Raw genomic sequence first — 16,697 nt, 5'->3', positions numbered from 1 at the left:
CATGCTGTGATTTATGAGAAGGCGATTGGTTTGTAGACACACACACACACACACACACACACACTCACACACACACGTGCACAAAGGCAGTCTGGTCTGTCTGTCCCTGACTGTGATTGTGTACCGATTGCACTGCGTCTTCTCTAATGCCATGCGACAGTTTGATCCCAATGATAACATGTGTGAGAACTGAATTCAGCAGTTGTGATCTAGAGTTTGGCCTCTGAAAGTCACGCGTCAGGTGAATGTGTCGATCGGGTTTATTGTGTGTAAAGCAGAAGTTGCAGCATGTTTTCTTTTTTCTTGTTTTAAGTCCGTTTCCATTCATAACTTGGAATTTGAATTGAATTGGCAAAACAGGATGTTGAATTTGGAGGACAGGAAGATGAATTCCAAATCTACTGAATTGGAATTTTGCATTTTAAATGAAGATTCTCTGTTTTTAAAAACTACTTTAAATTTCATTCCATTTTAAATGTTGCTAACACTTTATTTTAATGTCCTTGTTACACGGCACTGTAGTAATATCAGTAAATTACACATAATTACATGCAGCTAACCCTATATATTAACCGTATATATCAAGTACATGTAGTTATTGATATTGATCAGTACTTAAATGTAATTACACTGTAAGAAGGACAGGTTAAAATAAAGTGTAACCTTTATTCCTTAATCTATTCTGCGTCCTGTTTGCTACCTCAATTCGAATTCAGACATTGAATTATCTCGCTTCGGTTCATGTTGGTGCAGTAACACAGATGCTGATTGCAGTAAAACTCCTCACAGATGTTTTTCCTCGTATCGATTCTGCTGCTTTACCTGTAAAGTTTAGCTGGACAGATGCATCTCCTCCTCTTTCCGTGCCAGTGATGTGATGAGGTTTCACTCTCAGGCATGTTTTTGTGAACGCAGTGAAAAAGATTGAAATCAAGCAATAATGAGCAGGAACTGTGTTCTTCAAAGCCATTTTTGTTGCTATCCTAATTACTGTTATCGTAATGGCTTCTTATACTATAGAAAAGAAGAAGAAACCTATAATGCTTCATCTGGGCTGTCCGTGTTTGCTGTTGGGCTTCATCTCTTCATGTGTTCATTTGGAAATCATTATTCTGAATTAGTCTTGTACAGAGAATATTCCAGAGCTTCTATTGGTGGGTTTGATTTATTGTTCATTTTCCTTAGATCAAAAGCTTTTTAATTAAATGTTTTATGATTGCTTTTGAATGTGGGTGTGTCTGAGTCTTTTTTTTCAGTACTCATGTGCATTAAATCGAGTACTCGTGTCACTTTTTCTCGGATATGACAGGGTCAGTGCTCTGGTGTTTTTGTTCTGCTATATTTTCACAAAGTTTTGAACTGCAGTTTGTGTACAACATATAGAAAAATAAATAAATATATATGTATGTATATGAAATATTAAAGAGAACTGTTTGAGTTTTTTGTATTAAATTGCTGTTGTCAAAAAAAATCTTTGTTGGGACCTTTATTTAAAATGTCCACCCTTTTTGAAAAGTCTGTTAATACAGTAAATCCAGTGCACCTTTCATTTACCTTTTCTGTAATGCATGATGACAAGCTTACAACTGAATTTTTACATTTCATCTAGGGTTTGGATTCAGCTTTGTTTTTTAAAGAATATTTTTATTCTGCGAGGATGTATTAAATTGGTCAAAAGTGACGCTAAGGACATTTATAGTTACAAATGTTACAATCTGTGGCTCCGAAAGGCCAAAAATACAGAATCCAGGTATGTGTGATGATTTTAACCAAAGATAGAACTACTCTTAAACGACTACTTGAAAGTTCCTGGGGTTCAAATCCTCGTTACAACCCATGGCTCCAAAAGGCCTCAACAAAGGATGGGACAAAAAGATAAAGAATGGAAGCATCCATCATCCAAAAACGGGGAAGTTGGGCAACACACACACCATATCATTACACCCCTCCCTTCCAAACAGGGGTTCCATCAGAAATGCTTGTAAACAAAGAACAAATAATTAACGCATGTACAAACATGTCGATTCTTTTAACCCTTCTTAAGTTTCGGAGGCAAAGGTAGCTACAAAACCAGCAAATTAATGACAGACAAGGACACAGGAAAATGCATCCACAATTTTTTTTTTTTTTTTTTTTTTTTTTGCCCCTCGAATGTGTCAAATGCCAAGACTGTATGACTGCAAAAACACCGACCAACGAGTAAGTCTTTGGTGTGGACACTGACGACAGTTCAGAAATGTCTAATTAAACTAACTTAAACAGCAAATGCTGCAAAGCCCAAACAAGTGCCAAGGCTTCTTTTTTCACAACAGAGTAGTTAAGTTGGTAAGAAGTAAATTTCCACAAGAAAAAACTGGATGAATAACCCCTACTGCAACTGCTGAAGAACAGCTCCCACATCCACCTGCAAAAAAAATGGCCTGCCAAAGTAAAGTGTACCCAGCACAGGTGAGGAACGTAAGGCTTTTACATTTTCAAATGCTACCGCACAGCTGGAAGAGCAGACAAACTTTACACAGTAGAGCAATAGTAGCCCACTGGTGACAGGGAACTTTTAAATGGCGAACCTCACCATTTCCTACCACTTTCTCAAGGTAAGTCACAGTAGCCCTAGGAAACTTACATTTTGCCAAGTTTATAGTAAACTTAGCTTTGGACAGACACCTCAACACAGCATGGGCATGTTTAATACGAGTGTCCTAGCTATCGTTAAACATAAGATCATCCAAGCAGATTGCACAACTGTCAAGTACTGAAATTATCCTGTTTATAAGATCCCGAAATGTGACTGGGGCATTCCTTAACCCAAAACTCATAACTTTGTGAGAGTATAATCCCATAGACAAATGAAGAAATATCCTGCGTCCACTTACTTTAAGGCACCTTCCAGTATCCTTTATGCCAGTCAAACTTGCTTACACATTGGGCTGAACCTACCTGATCAACAGTTTGGTTACACTGTTAACTTTACAGATATCACTGCAAAACCACACTGACCCAGCTTTCCCAAAGAGATGACAGAGGGATGCCCAGTTTGAACAGGATGATACAGCAAGATCATTTTCCTGCATGTACTTAATTTCTGCCTCCATGATCTCATGTTTATCTGCACTGTAAAAAATAAAAATCACAATTTGTTGAGTCAGCTAAAAATAATTTGTTACCCTGCTGCCTTAAAATTTTAAGTCGAGTCAACTAAAATATGTTTAGTCAACTTGAAATGTTAAGTTATACTAAGTAACAACTTAGATATTTGTGTCTGCTAAACTTAACAGATGGGTAAGTAACCCAGCTGCCTTAAAATTTTAAGTTTATTTAACTCAAATATCTAAGTTGTCACTTAGTATAATTTAACTTTTGTAATTTTAAGTTGAATAAACTTTTTTGAGTTGACTAAACTTAAAATTTTAAGGCAGCCAGGTTACAAATTATTTTAAGTTGACTCAACAAATTGTTTTTTACAGTGTGTGGAGACATGATAAAAATTGTAATGTTGCAATGGAGGTAAATGAGCAAGAATGGCAAGATTAGTCTCTTTAATGAGTTATTTAACAGACTGCGCAGAACACAATCATCAGGCTCAATATCCTCTTTTTCAGAGTGGACTGAAAAGAATTTCAGTCCACTCCATTCATCTTAACAGTATGACTCTCACTGAACAATTTTAACAAATTAATGTGACACAGCTTAGTGGATTTTTTTCCGACCTGGGGTAGCAATCACATAATTTTTGCCACTTACAGGATGCAAAACCAAAATTTGATCTCTGGGTTCGAAAGCATGACATTCAATGGTACGATCATATAAACACTTATCACTTTTTATTGTTTCTCAAGTGAAGCTCTAGCCAACTCTTGTGCTTGAACCAACTGTTGTTTAAAACCATAAATATAAGACTCAGCATTTTTTGGAAAATCTGACATTTTAATATTCAGAGTTCTGGAGCACAGCCAAAAGTCCATAAACATTATGACCGAAAACAAGGTCACTGGGACTAAAGACAATGCTCTCCTGTATTACCTCTCGCTTTACCAGCGTCAGCCAGGGTAATCCCTCCTCCCAATCTCGATCCAACTGTACACAATAAGCCCATTTAAGTGACTTTTATAATCTGGAGGAACCTCTCTAGTGTACCTTGACTTTGGGCACAGTATGCAGTAGCAAGATGTTGTTGAACATGCTGTTGTTTTAAAACCTGCTGAAACAGATGGGAGGTAAGATTGATCACTCTGGATAGTTTTGGGAACACCAAAGAAAGACATAAATTGAGACAAAAGATAGACATACTCCTGAATGACCAGAATGGTCATGCACGACTCCCAAAAATGCCTTTTGAAATTTAGCTCGAACCACTACTTCCTGAGGTTCAAATCCCGGCGAGCCCCCATTTTGTTATGACTTATGGCTCCAGTGGCCACAACAAAGGATGGGACACAAAGATGGAGAACGTGTGCGTGATTAAACCACTTTGGAATCATCCATTTCCTAAATACGAGGGAGTTGGGCAACAGACGTTGGATCACCACACAAAAGATTTCTGTTTTAAATAAATTCTGTTCTTTTGAACTTTCTGTTCATCAGTAAATATTAAGAAAAAAAAATACATCACGGTTTCCACAAAGATATAGTGTAGTGTAGTGCACAACTGTTTTCAACATTGTTAATAATCAGAAATGTTTTTGGTGAGCAGCAAATCAGCATATTAGAATGATTTCTGAAGGATCAAGTGACACTGAAGACACAGCAATCAATTACATCTTACTATACATTTTACTGTATATACATTTTCTGAACTGGTCTTTCTCTTAGTGTTTGTCCGCCTCTGTGCTGACTCCTAAAGGGAGGAGGGGCATGAGTGACCACGCTACTCTTCTGATCCTGCGTGTGATCCTCAGATCAAGATGGACCCACCCGCTCAGAGGTTTTAGAGGAAGATTTGGGATGGCAGGGAATGAGCTTCCCGAAGGCAGTGGTTCTGGGCCTTCGGCTCCCTGAACGTCTCGACCACTGCCTCAGCGGAGGTGCCGAAAAACCTGGAAATGCCTCTCCGTGGCCACCATTCCTGCCATCGCACATCATCCAGTGGCAGCAGCAGTCTGCTTAGTGGCATGAAGAGCCAAGTCTGTGGTGTGGTGTGGCTGTGGCGCTCCTCAACTTGCCCTCATCTAGGTCTTTAAGCAAGTCAGCTTGGTAAGCTTGTAACAAACGCATTGTGTGTAAGGCTCCACCGGATGTTGACCTGCCACCACATATGACCTGCCATTCAAACACAAGGTAGTCTGAAGTGGTCTGGATAGCAGAGCAGGAGTCTTTAAAGAAGATGACCCACCCTGGCAGAGAAAGCTCACGAGCGTCTCCTCCTCAGGGGGCGTATCCACGCTTAGCCACACCCTCAACATGGTCATAATCCCCATGCTGAAAGATGCAGCCCACCAAGAAGAAACCTCACCAAACACATAATCAATAGATTGCGTGTCCTCAGGTGTCAGAAATCTTGGACATGGAGATGGACACACGTTGGACAAATGTTCTAAAATGCTCACTTGCCTTGGTTTCTCCATAATGCTTTCACATACAATGTCAAACAAACGGCTCCTGAAGGCAACAAAAGTTGGTGACGTGGTTGGCAGGTGCCCTCTTATACTACCCACTTGTGATGTCATGGGCTACATGGGCCTATGGGATTGGAGCTGTTTCACACATGCTTCAGACACCGGTCCTGCTGGTAGCAGTCTCTATAGTGTCAGCTAGAGCAGGGACAGGCAACGTTGATCCTGGAGTGCCGATGAAGTTTAGCTCCAACCTTAAACAAAACCTGCCTGTAGCCCTAGTAATTCTGAAGACTTTGATTATTTAGTTCAGGTGTGTTTGATTAGGGTTTGAGCTAAACTCTGCAAGACAGCGGCACTCCAGGACCGACGTTGCCTATCCCTGCGCTAGAGGATGCTGGGCTGTTCCCTAAAACAGTGGTTCCCAACCATGTTCCAGGAGGCCCCCTAACACTGAATGTTTTCCATGTCTCTTTAATCAAACACACCTAATCCAGATCGTCAGCTCATTAGTTGAGACCTGAAATGGGTGTGTCAGACAAAGGAGAAATGAAAATGTGCAGTGTTGGGGGTCCTCCAGAAATGTGGTTGGGAGCTACTGCCCTAGAAGTGGAGCTTTCCATTCCATTCTTCAAAGTGGAAAAAGTTTCTTTAGATCAGGGGTGCCCAAACTCTGTCCTGGAGGTCCGCTGTCCTGCAGAGGTTAGCTTTAACCCCAATTTGACACACCTAAACCAGCTAATCAAGCTCTTACTAGGCATACTAGAAACTTCCCGGCCGGTGTGTTGAGGCAAGTTGGAGCTAAACTCTGCAGTGACACTGGCCCTCCAGGACTGAGTTTGGCCACCCCGATCTAAAGAATCTTTTGCCATCTTTTTCCAATCTTTTTTTGAAGTACGGTGTCTCATACTCAGAATTTGTGCTCTGCATTTAACCCATCCAAGTGCACACACAGCAGTGAGTAGTGAACAAACACACACCTGGACCAGTGGGCAGCCATTTTTGCTGCAGTGCCTGGAGAGCAGTTGGGGGTTCAGTGCCTTGCTGAAGGGTCTCACCTCAGTCGTGGTATTGAGATTGAAAGAGAGCACTGGTCATTCACTCCCCCCACCTACAATCCCTGCCATTACAAATCCGACTCTCTAAACATTAGGCCACTATTAAAAATGGTTCGGCTAGGAATTGTTTACTGAAAGGTTCTTTGGGGAACCAAAAATGGTTCTTCAAACCTTTTGGAAACTTTTAACAGTGTAGTTAGTGGATCAGTCCCTGTAGGTTTAAACCAACAAGCTTTTGGTTTCCGGCTCCATCACCATCTGAACTCCATCAATCTGTGTCCTGATCCGTCGTCCTGAGATCTGTCAGTGATTCATCATTCTCAGCTCTCCCGTCGCCAGTAACACATGAAGTGGCCTCTAGTGTTTCTGATGCAATCTAAAGGGGCGTTTTAAGCCATATAAGGCCTGATTGTTACCAAACTCCTGTTTAACTATTCATCGGGACACAGGTGCCAAGTGTTGGTGTGTATGTCTCTCAGGCCAAAGGAAGACATGCTAATACCCGAGATAAGAGAACACGTATCCCTGACCGACGACTGCAGGGTGAGCCAGTGACAGGATCAAGGTATTTCTTTCGAACGTCTTCATTTTGCACTGGATGAGAATGAAATTTTGACATCAGAATCAATTGCATGCAATTCAGCAGTTCAGTTTTGTTTTAAAAAAGCATTAGGTCTCAAACAGGTGAAAAACAGAGCTTCATTTGTGTGCTGGAATGTGAGACTAATCTGATACAGAGCTGTTTTACACAGACAGAAGCACAACACCGGCGACTAGGGTTGCTTTGGACGAGAACAACTGGGAATTCATGGGAAGAAGTCACATTTGGACGCAGTCTACCAATGGCGTGACCAAATCCGCATCATATCTTGGATGTTTAACGCTTTATATCATGTTTTTGTCACTCACTGAAGCTTCGACTCACTAATAGAGTTGATTCTCTGCTCCGTCCCTTAATAATCATGGACCTGCCTCTTCCAGTGTCTCGACTGGACGTTGATGTGGATTTGGGCTTTGCTCTCGTCTTCTTAGTCCTGCTGTGTTTGTTTCTGCTGGTTACGGTGGTTCGCTGCGCTCAGATGGTTCTGGATCCGTACAGCGCGATCTCTGTGTCCACCTATCAGGAGGAGCAAGTGGAGGGATGAAGGTTAAATTAGGCGGATGGAGAACAGTTGGATTGAAGAAGAACTTTAAAACAGATGCTTCTGGAAATAGTCAGTGAACACAAGTGGAAGCATCTACACTTTCTCTAACCCTCATTGTGTGGAGACTCTTGGATTTCATTGGAACTCATCTGGGAAAAGGGATCTGAGTGTCATTATGAGATCTCATTACCACTAGAAATCATAAAGCGCAAATAAGTCAACAAAACTGTGTACGAATGTCAGAAATCTGATGCGGCTGGGTGAGAGTGTTCTTCAGAGGTGAGTAACAGAATAAATGTCGTGTCTCACTGAATATTCTGGCTTCTATTTTTGGTTCAGTGAGTCTTAACTGTATTAACTGTAGTGCCGTGAAACTAAAAACCACATGGATGGATCGTGTTACACTTTTACAGCTGATCACATGGCAATGTTTAAAATGTAAGCTTTACGTAACGGCACAATATAGTTCAATTCTCAACATCTGAAACGCTTTAAAAACTGTTTAAATATGTGTTTAAGTAATGGTTATTTTATTAACATCTATTTAACATCTTCATTTATGCATTTGGCAAATGCTTCAAAGCAACTTACAAATGAGATTTTAATTAGTTAATGTGCATGCATTCATTTATGCATGCTGAATAGAAGTTAAATAATACATTAATGTAAAAAGCAGTATGCTGGTGTAATTTCAGTGTTCTGATGAAGAGATATTACATTTTTTCCCTTTAATAAAAACCATACCATAGCATGACACACTAAAATATGATTTTAAAAAAACATCATATTTAATGATATATCTAATCTATCTAGCATTTTGAAAATGTAAATGAACAAGACATAATAATGCCAAGAAAAACAAGACTTTTCCTAACCCCTTTGACATTTACCAGCAAAATCACTGAAGAAACAAGATCTAATATACAGTGTATTTTCATTAAGGACAAGAACTTTTTTTCTTCCTTGAGGATAATTTTGCTACTTTTAAGAGATGGTATGTACACAAAACTACAGCCATCTTTAGATTTTCAAAATATTCTGTATGATTTATATGCTGTTTTCCTCATGAGGACTAAAAAAAAAAAAAAAAAAAAAAAAAAAAGAAAAAGAAAAAAGGACAAAAGTATTGCCTTCTCATAACATAGGGTATACCTGAAGCACAAACAAACACAGACATATCATAAAAATTGTGCAGACCCCAATGTACCCAACATAGGCAATTGTGTTATTGTAGATAAAATGTTTTACAAAAAAAGAAAAATAACTCTAAAGAAAATAGCATGAAACTGGACGCATGGTGTTGTGATAAACCTTTTTTTATTATTATTAACATAACCCATATGTATTAACATACGCTAGTTGACACATTTGCAGACATAAATATTTGAAGACAATTACATTTTAACTCAATTAAAAAAAAAACCTTTTTAACGCATTTAGATTTTAGAAATAGGCCTACATTTATTATATATAATGTTGTTAACATTTTAATTCAATAATTTGAACTTTAGACTTTTGACTGATTTAAGGGACATCAAGGCAATTTCAAGCAAATCAAATCATTGAGTGCACAAGCTTTTTTTTTTTTTCTGAGAAAAGTTGTTCGAAAAATAAATATATAATTATTATTCATGAGTAAAATGGCCTTGGCAAGATTCTGTCCAATGTTAACATATATGTCTTTAACGTGTAAGTTAAAAAAATATTATAGAATTTCGAATGTATACACATCCAAAATCATTACTTCTGCAGTGTCTACGCGAAAGAACAAGACTTTTAATTTGAAATTAAGTGCATTCTTGAGTATAAAGTGGACTTTTATTCTGAAAAACGTGTAATGGCTGCTGCAGCAGTATGTACACATGGATAACACACACTAGCTTTATCTAGGGAATTTCAGAAATTTTAAAGTATATAACATCCAACTGTGATTTAAAAGTACTTTCTTTTCAACGCGGGTTCGCTGAAGGTAAAGCATGTTTTTAAAGAGTGAATTGATCTAATCAGTGGGCTCGCAACTGAAGGTCACGATGATTAGAGTGAATCATGAACACATGTATCATTGATGTAGATGTAATACCTGACTGCTGGAGTGTAAATCTGTAATACAATCGTTCTGCAGCATGTCTGTGTTTGGAGGACTGTTGAGGAGCGCGGTGACCTTCTGTCAATCTTCGGCTCTGCTGTGTAGCAGATCCTTCAGCACAGGTGTGTGATTCTCTGTTGACCCCTCGCTGTGTGCGTTAATGTGTGTAATATGAATAACATGTTTGATGTGTATCCTGTGTGTCGCAGGCACTTGTGCTAGAATACGAATGCACGCTATTCCCAAACTGAAAGAGGTGGATCGATGGACGGAGAAGAGAAGTATGTTTGGAGTCTATGACAACATTGGGATCTTGGGTGAGCGACTTGTTTAAAGCATATTCCTATATTAAAATTCCTGCTATTTGTTAAATCAATTTCATCTTTGCATTCCAACAGAAATGTCTTTTTTTCTTAGTTTCCACTTTTCATTAAATAACTCTTTGTGAGTTCATTCAAGCAAAAGATTTATATAAAATGACCGAACTTGATAACAAAATTAAATTTTCTTGTCTTAAATTTCCTACGTTCTTATGTATTTCATATTTTAGTGTTTGACAAACTACAATAAAGTTTTTTTTCCTGTTTTTTCAGTGATTTTTAGCAAGTTGCATATCAGCTTAACATGCATATTCATTGCATATTTGAATATTTTTGCTCTTAAATCAAGTACATACAAAATGTGAACATACAGTAACATTTTGAAGACAATGAAATCTTTTACTAAATGAATATTTTTATTTATATGCATACACTAAAATAACAATAGACAACAGAAATGTATTTTAAAAATTATTTGATATTTACTCAATAAATAACTTGCATGTAAAATGCAACTCAAAGTTCTATGAATGTGATGCAAACAAACAAACCATCATATTTTGAACTGATTCATTCTGACTCATTAAAATGAATCGCTCTTTCCCGTTCTAATGAGTGTCATGCTACTGAGGTTTAAATCAGTAGCACAAAAATAACCTGGTCACAAAAAATACCTGGATGGTCTTTAGGAAACATAATGGATGGACAAATATTTCATTAAAATTACAACAATGCTACATTTTCTATATATCATCCAGCACTAGGCTGTATTGTACACCGTTTAGCATTATTGGTGTCACATCCTCAGTGTTTACAGCATCTTACAGGGTTTGATTGTGTTTGACTGCAGGTGATTTCAAAGCTCATCCCAAAGACTTAATCAGAGGACCCGTGTGGCTCAGAGGCTTCAAAGGAAACGAGCTTCAGCGGCTCATCAGGAAGAAGCGGATGGTGGGAGACCGAATGATGACAGAGGATAAGCACAACCTGGATAAGAGGATCAGCTTCCTGTACCGCCGCTTCAACAGATACGGCAAACACAGATAGACTCAATGCCAGCCGTCACATACGTGTCCTTTTTTCTTGCACTGATGTGGAATTAATCGTGTGTCAAAAGCTGCATTTGTTCATTAAACTGTAAAAACATCATCATTACAAAGACTGGCCTCAAATGCTGGAGTTACATTAAAAAGGTTTATTTAAAAAAGTCGTAATTTCTGAACAAAAAAAACTTATTCACACCCACAAAGTTAGTTCAGCGATTTCATGCATGCGTAGAGTTGCATGCTTGCGGTTCAGAGGAGTTAATGAGAGTCTTTGAGACTCGGCGTGATCTTCTGGTCTGGCATCAGTGAGACAATGAACTAGGACTAGGGAATCCAGTGAACTGACCCTCCGTCATGACCGGAAGCTCCGACTCCATCTGACGGGAACACACAAAACACACTCTAAAACAGCCATTGTAATGGTGTTCACAAAGACAAGCATCACTATTACTACTGATTATAATTCAGTTCTGGATTTTACAGCATTTGAGCACCAATGATTCCTTAAAGGAGAGGTGTGATGTTTTAAATAGTAAGAGTTACTAGATATGTACGTGATTCAGCAGTGCATGTTTCAGCTGACATGAATGTGCATTAAAAAAAATAAACAAGGTCAGTTCAAACTATAATGTTCTCTATGCAAGTCCCTTTCTAAAATAGTTTAATCTCAGTGGAATATAATATTACATACATTAATAGGTCATATTGGTCACAGATACACTACTTGTCATCAGTAAGATTTTTTTTAGTAAATTTCTTTTAGTCAGCAGAGCAACTTTTTTTTTAAATCAAAAATGACAGTTAAGACATTTATAATGTTACAGATTTCTATTTCAACATTGCTAATAATCAGAAATGTTTTTTGAGCAGTAAATCAGTATATTAGAATGATTTCTGAAGGATCATGTGACACTGAAGACTGGAGTAATGATGCTGGAAATTCAGCTTTGATCACAGTAAATTACATTTTAACAAATTATTATCAATAATTTTTCACTATTTTTACTGCTTTTGATCAAATCTTACCGACCCCTAATGTTCGAGCAGTGGTGTATGATCAGTACCTACTGCACCTGTCGCTGGTTTCTATTCTTTAAACCGCTATCTCTGGGTCTCTTATACCTGTGTGTCTCTCTCTCTGTCCTTTGGGACCCGGTGTCTCTTTTTCTTTGGTCCACCTGCTGACTGATGTGGAAACGTTGGAGAAGAGCTGTCTTCATCAGCACCAACAGCTGCATCTAAACCAGCCTTCCCCTCATCCTGTTTGAACACATGAAGTGTTTAATGTGCCATCGGCCACTGATACAGACTCAATGTTAGAGTTTCATCAGAATAGGGTGTGAACAGCCTTATGTTAAACAGAGTTTTAATGAAGCATGAGTTTCTGTGAATCATCAGGATGTTTTTCACCTCCAGTGTGATGGTGAGCTGTGCCGTCCTGTAATCATCTCCATACGAGTCCAGAGTCTTCATCAGAAACCTGACACACACACACACGCACACACACACGTTTAGCTCGCTGTATCAGATGGACCAAATGAGAGGTTCACTGTATACTTTCTAGAATTAGTTGGGATAGATTTTTTTGTTAAATTGACATGTACTTTAAATATTAAATAAATAAAACATTGGGCTGAATTTATATTGGACTCAAGGACATTTTTATTACTGAATGCATTCTAATTCTTGGCACTTCATTTTTTATTTTGGGAATTTTTTAGTTGTAAAGTAAATGTTTGAATAAAACTTCTCAAATGTAATGGTGTAAATAACTGTGATTTATTGGTAAGTTAACCAAAGGATTAATCAACTGAAGTGTTTTGAAAGTATTTTGGGTGCCGAGTCATATTGCTATACACCATACTACTACACAATTTGCACTTTTGGGAGATAACTCTATACATTTGAGTAAAATCACAGGCTTGGATTATCCCGTGCGAATGCGCCACACGAAATTCAGATGTGGAGGGGTAATTTCTAAATCACACAAGGTCCCCAGATAATACTAATCCCATGTGAATAGGTCTTAAGATTTAATGGGTGGCATTAAAATAAGTGTTTGTTACTTTTATCAAAAAAAGAAATGAAAATTTCACTCAAAAATAAAAATGTGCCAACAATTTCCTCATTAGTTTGTTTCTTTATCAGATTTGGGGAAATGTAGTATTCAATCACTGTCTCACCAACAGATCCTCTGCAGTGAATGGGTGCCGTCAGAATGAAGAGTCCAAACAGCTGATAAAAACATCACAATAATCCACACTAGACAAAAGCTGCATGTTTGTAAGAAACAAATCCATCAAGACATTTTAACTTCAAACTTCTGACTAAAATAGTAGTTTAGTTTATAATTGATATTAACACTTCCTCCAGTGAAAAAAAGACATCTGATCTGAATCAGGAAAGAAACATGCACAGATCAAACACTGTTTACAAGCCAAAAGAGTTTTAAACACAAACCAAATTTTGCTAGGCTTGTGTTTTGGCCAGAAACAACGGTTTGACATTAAAAAACATCTTAATGATGAATTTGTTTCCTTACAAACACGCATCTTTTGGCTTCACAAGATGTGAACTGATGGACTGGAGTGGTGTGGATTATTGTGATGTTTTAATCAGAGGGTGAGGACATTTTAGTACATTTTAATTTTTTAGGTGAGCTATTCCTTAAATCGATAAAAAAATTAATCATCAGCAGCGGTCATAGTTATGACTCTTATTCAGTTTATGCTTTTAGTAATATGCACACACCTTCTTTCCTTCCTCAGTCTGCGTGTCAGTCGTTGCACCTGGTGAAGGCGTCCCAAAATCTTCTCATTTACCTGAGAACGGATTCATATTACATTTGATCATGAAACTTCCACCTTCACAAAAGTCTAGCATCATTTGCTCATCTTCATGTCGTGCTAAAACTGTGAGACCTTATTTTTTAAATGGTACACAAAAGGTGAATCTGTGTAGAATATCCTGACCACTCTTTTTCCATTTTAAATTCAAAAACTGAACTGTCGTGTTTCATGGAAGAAAAAACGTTATACAGTTTTAGAACATAAGTGGGCAAACCATTCCACTACACTAGTTTAGTGTAAATCTGTTCACCTGTTCAATCTCTTTGCACCTCTTGCTGAGAGCTTGATACTTCCTCTTGTCCAGCTCTCTCCTCTCATCTTCCCCGTCCTGTGCGGGGCCGGACGGGGCCCCGTCGTTATCCAGGAGCTCACTGCCGCTGGGGCCCAGCTCCACCCCACCGGTCTCCAGCTCCGCTTCCAGAATGTGACCCCCGAACAGCGGAGGCAAAGCAAGACCTGAGAAATCCTCCATCATCTGAAGAACATCAACAGACAGAATGATGCTCTGACTCACATCAACCAGACGTGCTGTTCATCAGATGGAAAGTGCATTCAGTAGCGCAAACAATATTAGTTTGTAACGTTAATAATAACAGCATATGTGAAAAATCTTAATGATTAAGCACAACCTAAGCATGCTTTCTATCAACTCACAAGAAGCGTTTCTGTTCTACAGTAACAATATGCTTGAGAATATTGTAATATGATTTCCATGCTTAGAAACTAATGATTTGAACTAATACTCACCTTTTGTTAGTAATATTGTAAAGAGCCATTCATAATTCAAATCCTGAGTTTATTACAAATCCTGCACTTATGTTTTGTACTCCTCATCAGTTCCGTCTATACATAATTGAATCGACGCATATAACAAAAGCAAGTATTAACCTATTTCATATAATAAAACAAAACTAAACATCTACATTTTCATCTACACTACAGCGCTCGAAACAACGCGACGCGTTTTAAATACGTCATTGACCGTTCAGCCAATCCACAGCGAATGCGTCACTAACATTCGAACTACAATTCCCATGACGCCTGAGACAGGACTACAGAAGCAAACATGGCGGCCTGTAAGTATATTTTTGCTGCTTGAAAGATGTTGTTTTTTATTTTAGTTCGACTCGATCGTATGTACAAAAACAGAATCAACAGGGAATTCATGAGCGCTATTATAATATATGTGTGTACTAAAAGTAATGAGTGTGTAATGTGCGAATACGAAAATGACCTTGGTCTCACACTAGCTGTCGTTTGCTTTGCTTTAAACATAAATGCATGATTTATATTAATGTGACACAGAACGCTTGACAAAATATGCCAAAATGTACCATGCTAATACCATGTTTTATTTTCCACGTGTACCATGGTATTATAAGACGTGATGGCGCTACTGTATATGTATTACTGTTTACTGTCAAGTACCACGGTATCATACCATTATTGTGGCATGATAGGCAAGTTATGCAGTCTGTAATCGAACTTTTTGTTTCTGTAGTTGGCAGGTTTTTGAAGAACGCTTGGAATAAAGAGCCTGTGATCACAGTTTCCTGTGGAATCGGACTGCTGGGTGAGATTATTACTGTACACCATCACATTCTGGATCTTTATCTTCCTACTTTATGAATCTAACATACATATAACATTGTGTTTCCAGCTTGCATTTTGCCGGCTTTGAGCCCTTTAACAAAGTACACAGGAATGATGAACCGAGCTATTCCATACAATTATCCAGGTATATTTTTGCTATGTGTGAATCCTTGACATCAAGATTTTCTTTGAGATAATATTACGGTTTTTATTAATATTCTGAAAAGTCTTAAAGTTCTAGTAATTTTTGTCCTTTTTAGTAGTTTGTGTATTTATTTGTGTTGAAAAGCTTAGTGCATTTAATCTCAATGTGAATCTATAAGTAGCTTGTTAAAGTGATTTAAATACGTTTATCTCTTCTCTCTTCAGTCCCAGTTCGAGATGATGGAAACATGCCAGATGTTCCAGCGCATCCTTCTGATCCACAGGGAAAAAACCTGGAATGGCTGAAAAATCTGTGAAAAGTCCTTCAGAATCCTGTACAGTCTCAATAAAAGCTCTTTATTTAATTATTCTCTCTTTTTTTGCTTGATATTTTAGGTTATTTTAGTCTTTACATATGTGACCACAAAACCAGTCTTAAGTCGCTGGGGTTTATTTGTAGCAGTAGCCAAAAATACATTGTATGGGTCAAAATTATCGATTTTTCTTTTATGGCAAAAATCATTAGGAAATTAAGTAAAGATCATGTTACATAAAGATATTTTGCAAAATTCCTACTGTAAATGTATGAAAACCTAATTTTTGATTAGTAATATACATTGTTAAGAACATTATTTGAAGAACTTTAAAGACAATTTTCTCAACATTTAGATTTTTTTGCACCCTCAGATTACTGATTTTTAAATAGTTCTCGGCCAAATATTGTCCTATCCTAACAAACCATACATCAACGGAAAGCTTATTTATTCAGCTTTCAAATGATGTATAAATCTCAATTTTGAAAAAATGACCCTTATGACTGGTTTTGTGATCCAGGGTCACATATTAGATTTGCCATTACTAATAAACACCAGTCATATCTGGTATTGTGCTACAGTTTAGTAATACA

The 16,697-nt window shown here is 37.8% G+C and overlaps 4 protein-coding genes across 4 annotated transcripts; 3 read left to right on the top strand and 1 right to left on the bottom strand.

Moving 5' to 3' along the window:
* The first annotated feature begins 6,969 nt into the window (after positions 1–6,969).
* On the top strand, positions 6,970–7,752 carry LOC127177881 (cortexin domain-containing 1). Its single transcript, XM_051130402.1, has 2 exons — positions 6,970–7,172; positions 7,360–7,752. The coding sequence occupies exon 2, from the start codon at positions 7,570–7,572 to the stop codon at positions 7,750–7,752; it is 183 nt and encodes a 60-aa protein (XP_050986359.1). The 5' UTR covers positions 6,970–7,172; positions 7,360–7,569.
* Positions 7,753–9,573: 1,821 nt separating this feature from the next.
* On the top strand, positions 9,574–11,307 carry mrpl51 (mitochondrial ribosomal protein L51). The gene is made up of 4 exons (XM_051130649.1): positions 9,574–9,721; positions 9,875–9,960; positions 10,048–10,155; positions 11,009–11,307. Exons 2-4 carry the CDS (start codon positions 9,876–9,878, stop codon positions 11,203–11,205), a joined length of 390 nt encoding a protein of 129 aa, XP_050986606.1. The 5' UTR covers positions 9,574–9,721; position 9,875; the 3' UTR covers positions 11,206–11,307.
* Positions 11,308–11,447: 140 nt separating this feature from the next.
* Positions 11,448–15,014, bottom strand: tfpt (TCF3 (E2A) fusion partner). Its single transcript, XM_051130647.1, has 6 exons — positions 14,801–15,014; positions 14,304–14,528; positions 13,956–14,026; positions 12,615–12,684; positions 12,327–12,464; positions 11,448–11,581 (listed from the first exon to the last, which is right to left on the bottom strand). Exons 2-6 carry the CDS (start codon positions 14,526–14,528, stop codon positions 11,507–11,509), a joined length of 579 nt encoding a protein of 192 aa, XP_050986604.1. The 5' UTR covers positions 14,801–15,014; the 3' UTR covers positions 11,448–11,506.
* Positions 15,015–15,029: 15 nt separating this feature from the next.
* Positions 15,030–16,155, top strand: ndufa3 (NADH:ubiquinone oxidoreductase subunit A3). The gene is made up of 4 exons (XM_051130650.1): positions 15,030–15,129; positions 15,555–15,626; positions 15,714–15,791; positions 16,016–16,155. Exons 1-4 carry the CDS (start codon positions 15,120–15,122, stop codon positions 16,105–16,107), a joined length of 252 nt encoding a protein of 83 aa, XP_050986607.1. The 5' UTR covers positions 15,030–15,119; the 3' UTR covers positions 16,108–16,155.
* Positions 16,156–16,697: the final 542 nt, after the last annotated feature.

Source organism: Labeo rohita, chromosome 16, assembly GCF_022985175.1.
Source record: "Labeo rohita strain BAU-BD-2019 chromosome 16, IGBB_LRoh.1.0, whole genome shotgun sequence".
Classification (NCBI taxonomy): domain Eukaryota; kingdom Metazoa; phylum Chordata; class Actinopteri; order Cypriniformes; family Cyprinidae; genus Labeo; species Labeo rohita.
The sequence above is the reverse complement of the archived record's forward strand: the minus strand, read 5'-3'. Positions and strand labels throughout refer to the sequence as shown.

Coding starts and splice junctions, on each gene's coding strand:
- ndufa3 (XM_051130650.1), top strand. Junction 15,627..15,713: donor CTGTGGAATCGGACTGCTGG/GTGAGATTATTA, acceptor TTGTGTTTCCAG/CTTGCATTTTGCCGGCTTTG. Junction 15,792..16,015: donor TATTCCATACAATTATCCAG/GTATATTTTTGC, acceptor TTCTCTCTTCAG/TCCCAGTTCGAGATGATGGA.
- LOC127177881 (XM_051130402.1), top strand. CDS start 7,570: ATGGACCTGCCTCTTCCAGTGTCTCGACTGGACGTTGATGTGGATTTG.
- mrpl51 (XM_051130649.1), top strand. CDS start 9,876: ATGTCTGTGTTTGGAGGACTGTTGAGGAGCGCGGTGACCTTCTGTCAA. Junction 9,961..10,047: donor TAGCAGATCCTTCAGCACAG/GTGTGTGATTCT, acceptor TGTGTGTCGCAG/GCACTTGTGCTAGAATACGA. Junction 10,156..11,008: donor TGACAACATTGGGATCTTGG/GTGAGCGACTTG, acceptor GTTTGACTGCAG/GTGATTTCAAAGCTCATCCC.
- tfpt (XM_051130647.1), bottom strand. CDS start 14,528: ATGATGGAGGATTTCTCAGGTCTTGCTTTGCCTCCGCTGTTCGGGGGT. Junction 12,465..12,614: donor AGCTCACCATCACACTGGAG/GTGAAAAACATC, acceptor GTGTTCAAACAG/GATGAGGGGAAGGCTGGTTT. Junction 11,582..12,326: donor ACAGAGAGAGAGACACACAG/GTATAAGAGACC, acceptor TGTTCCCGTCAG/ATGGAGTCGGAGCTTCCGGT.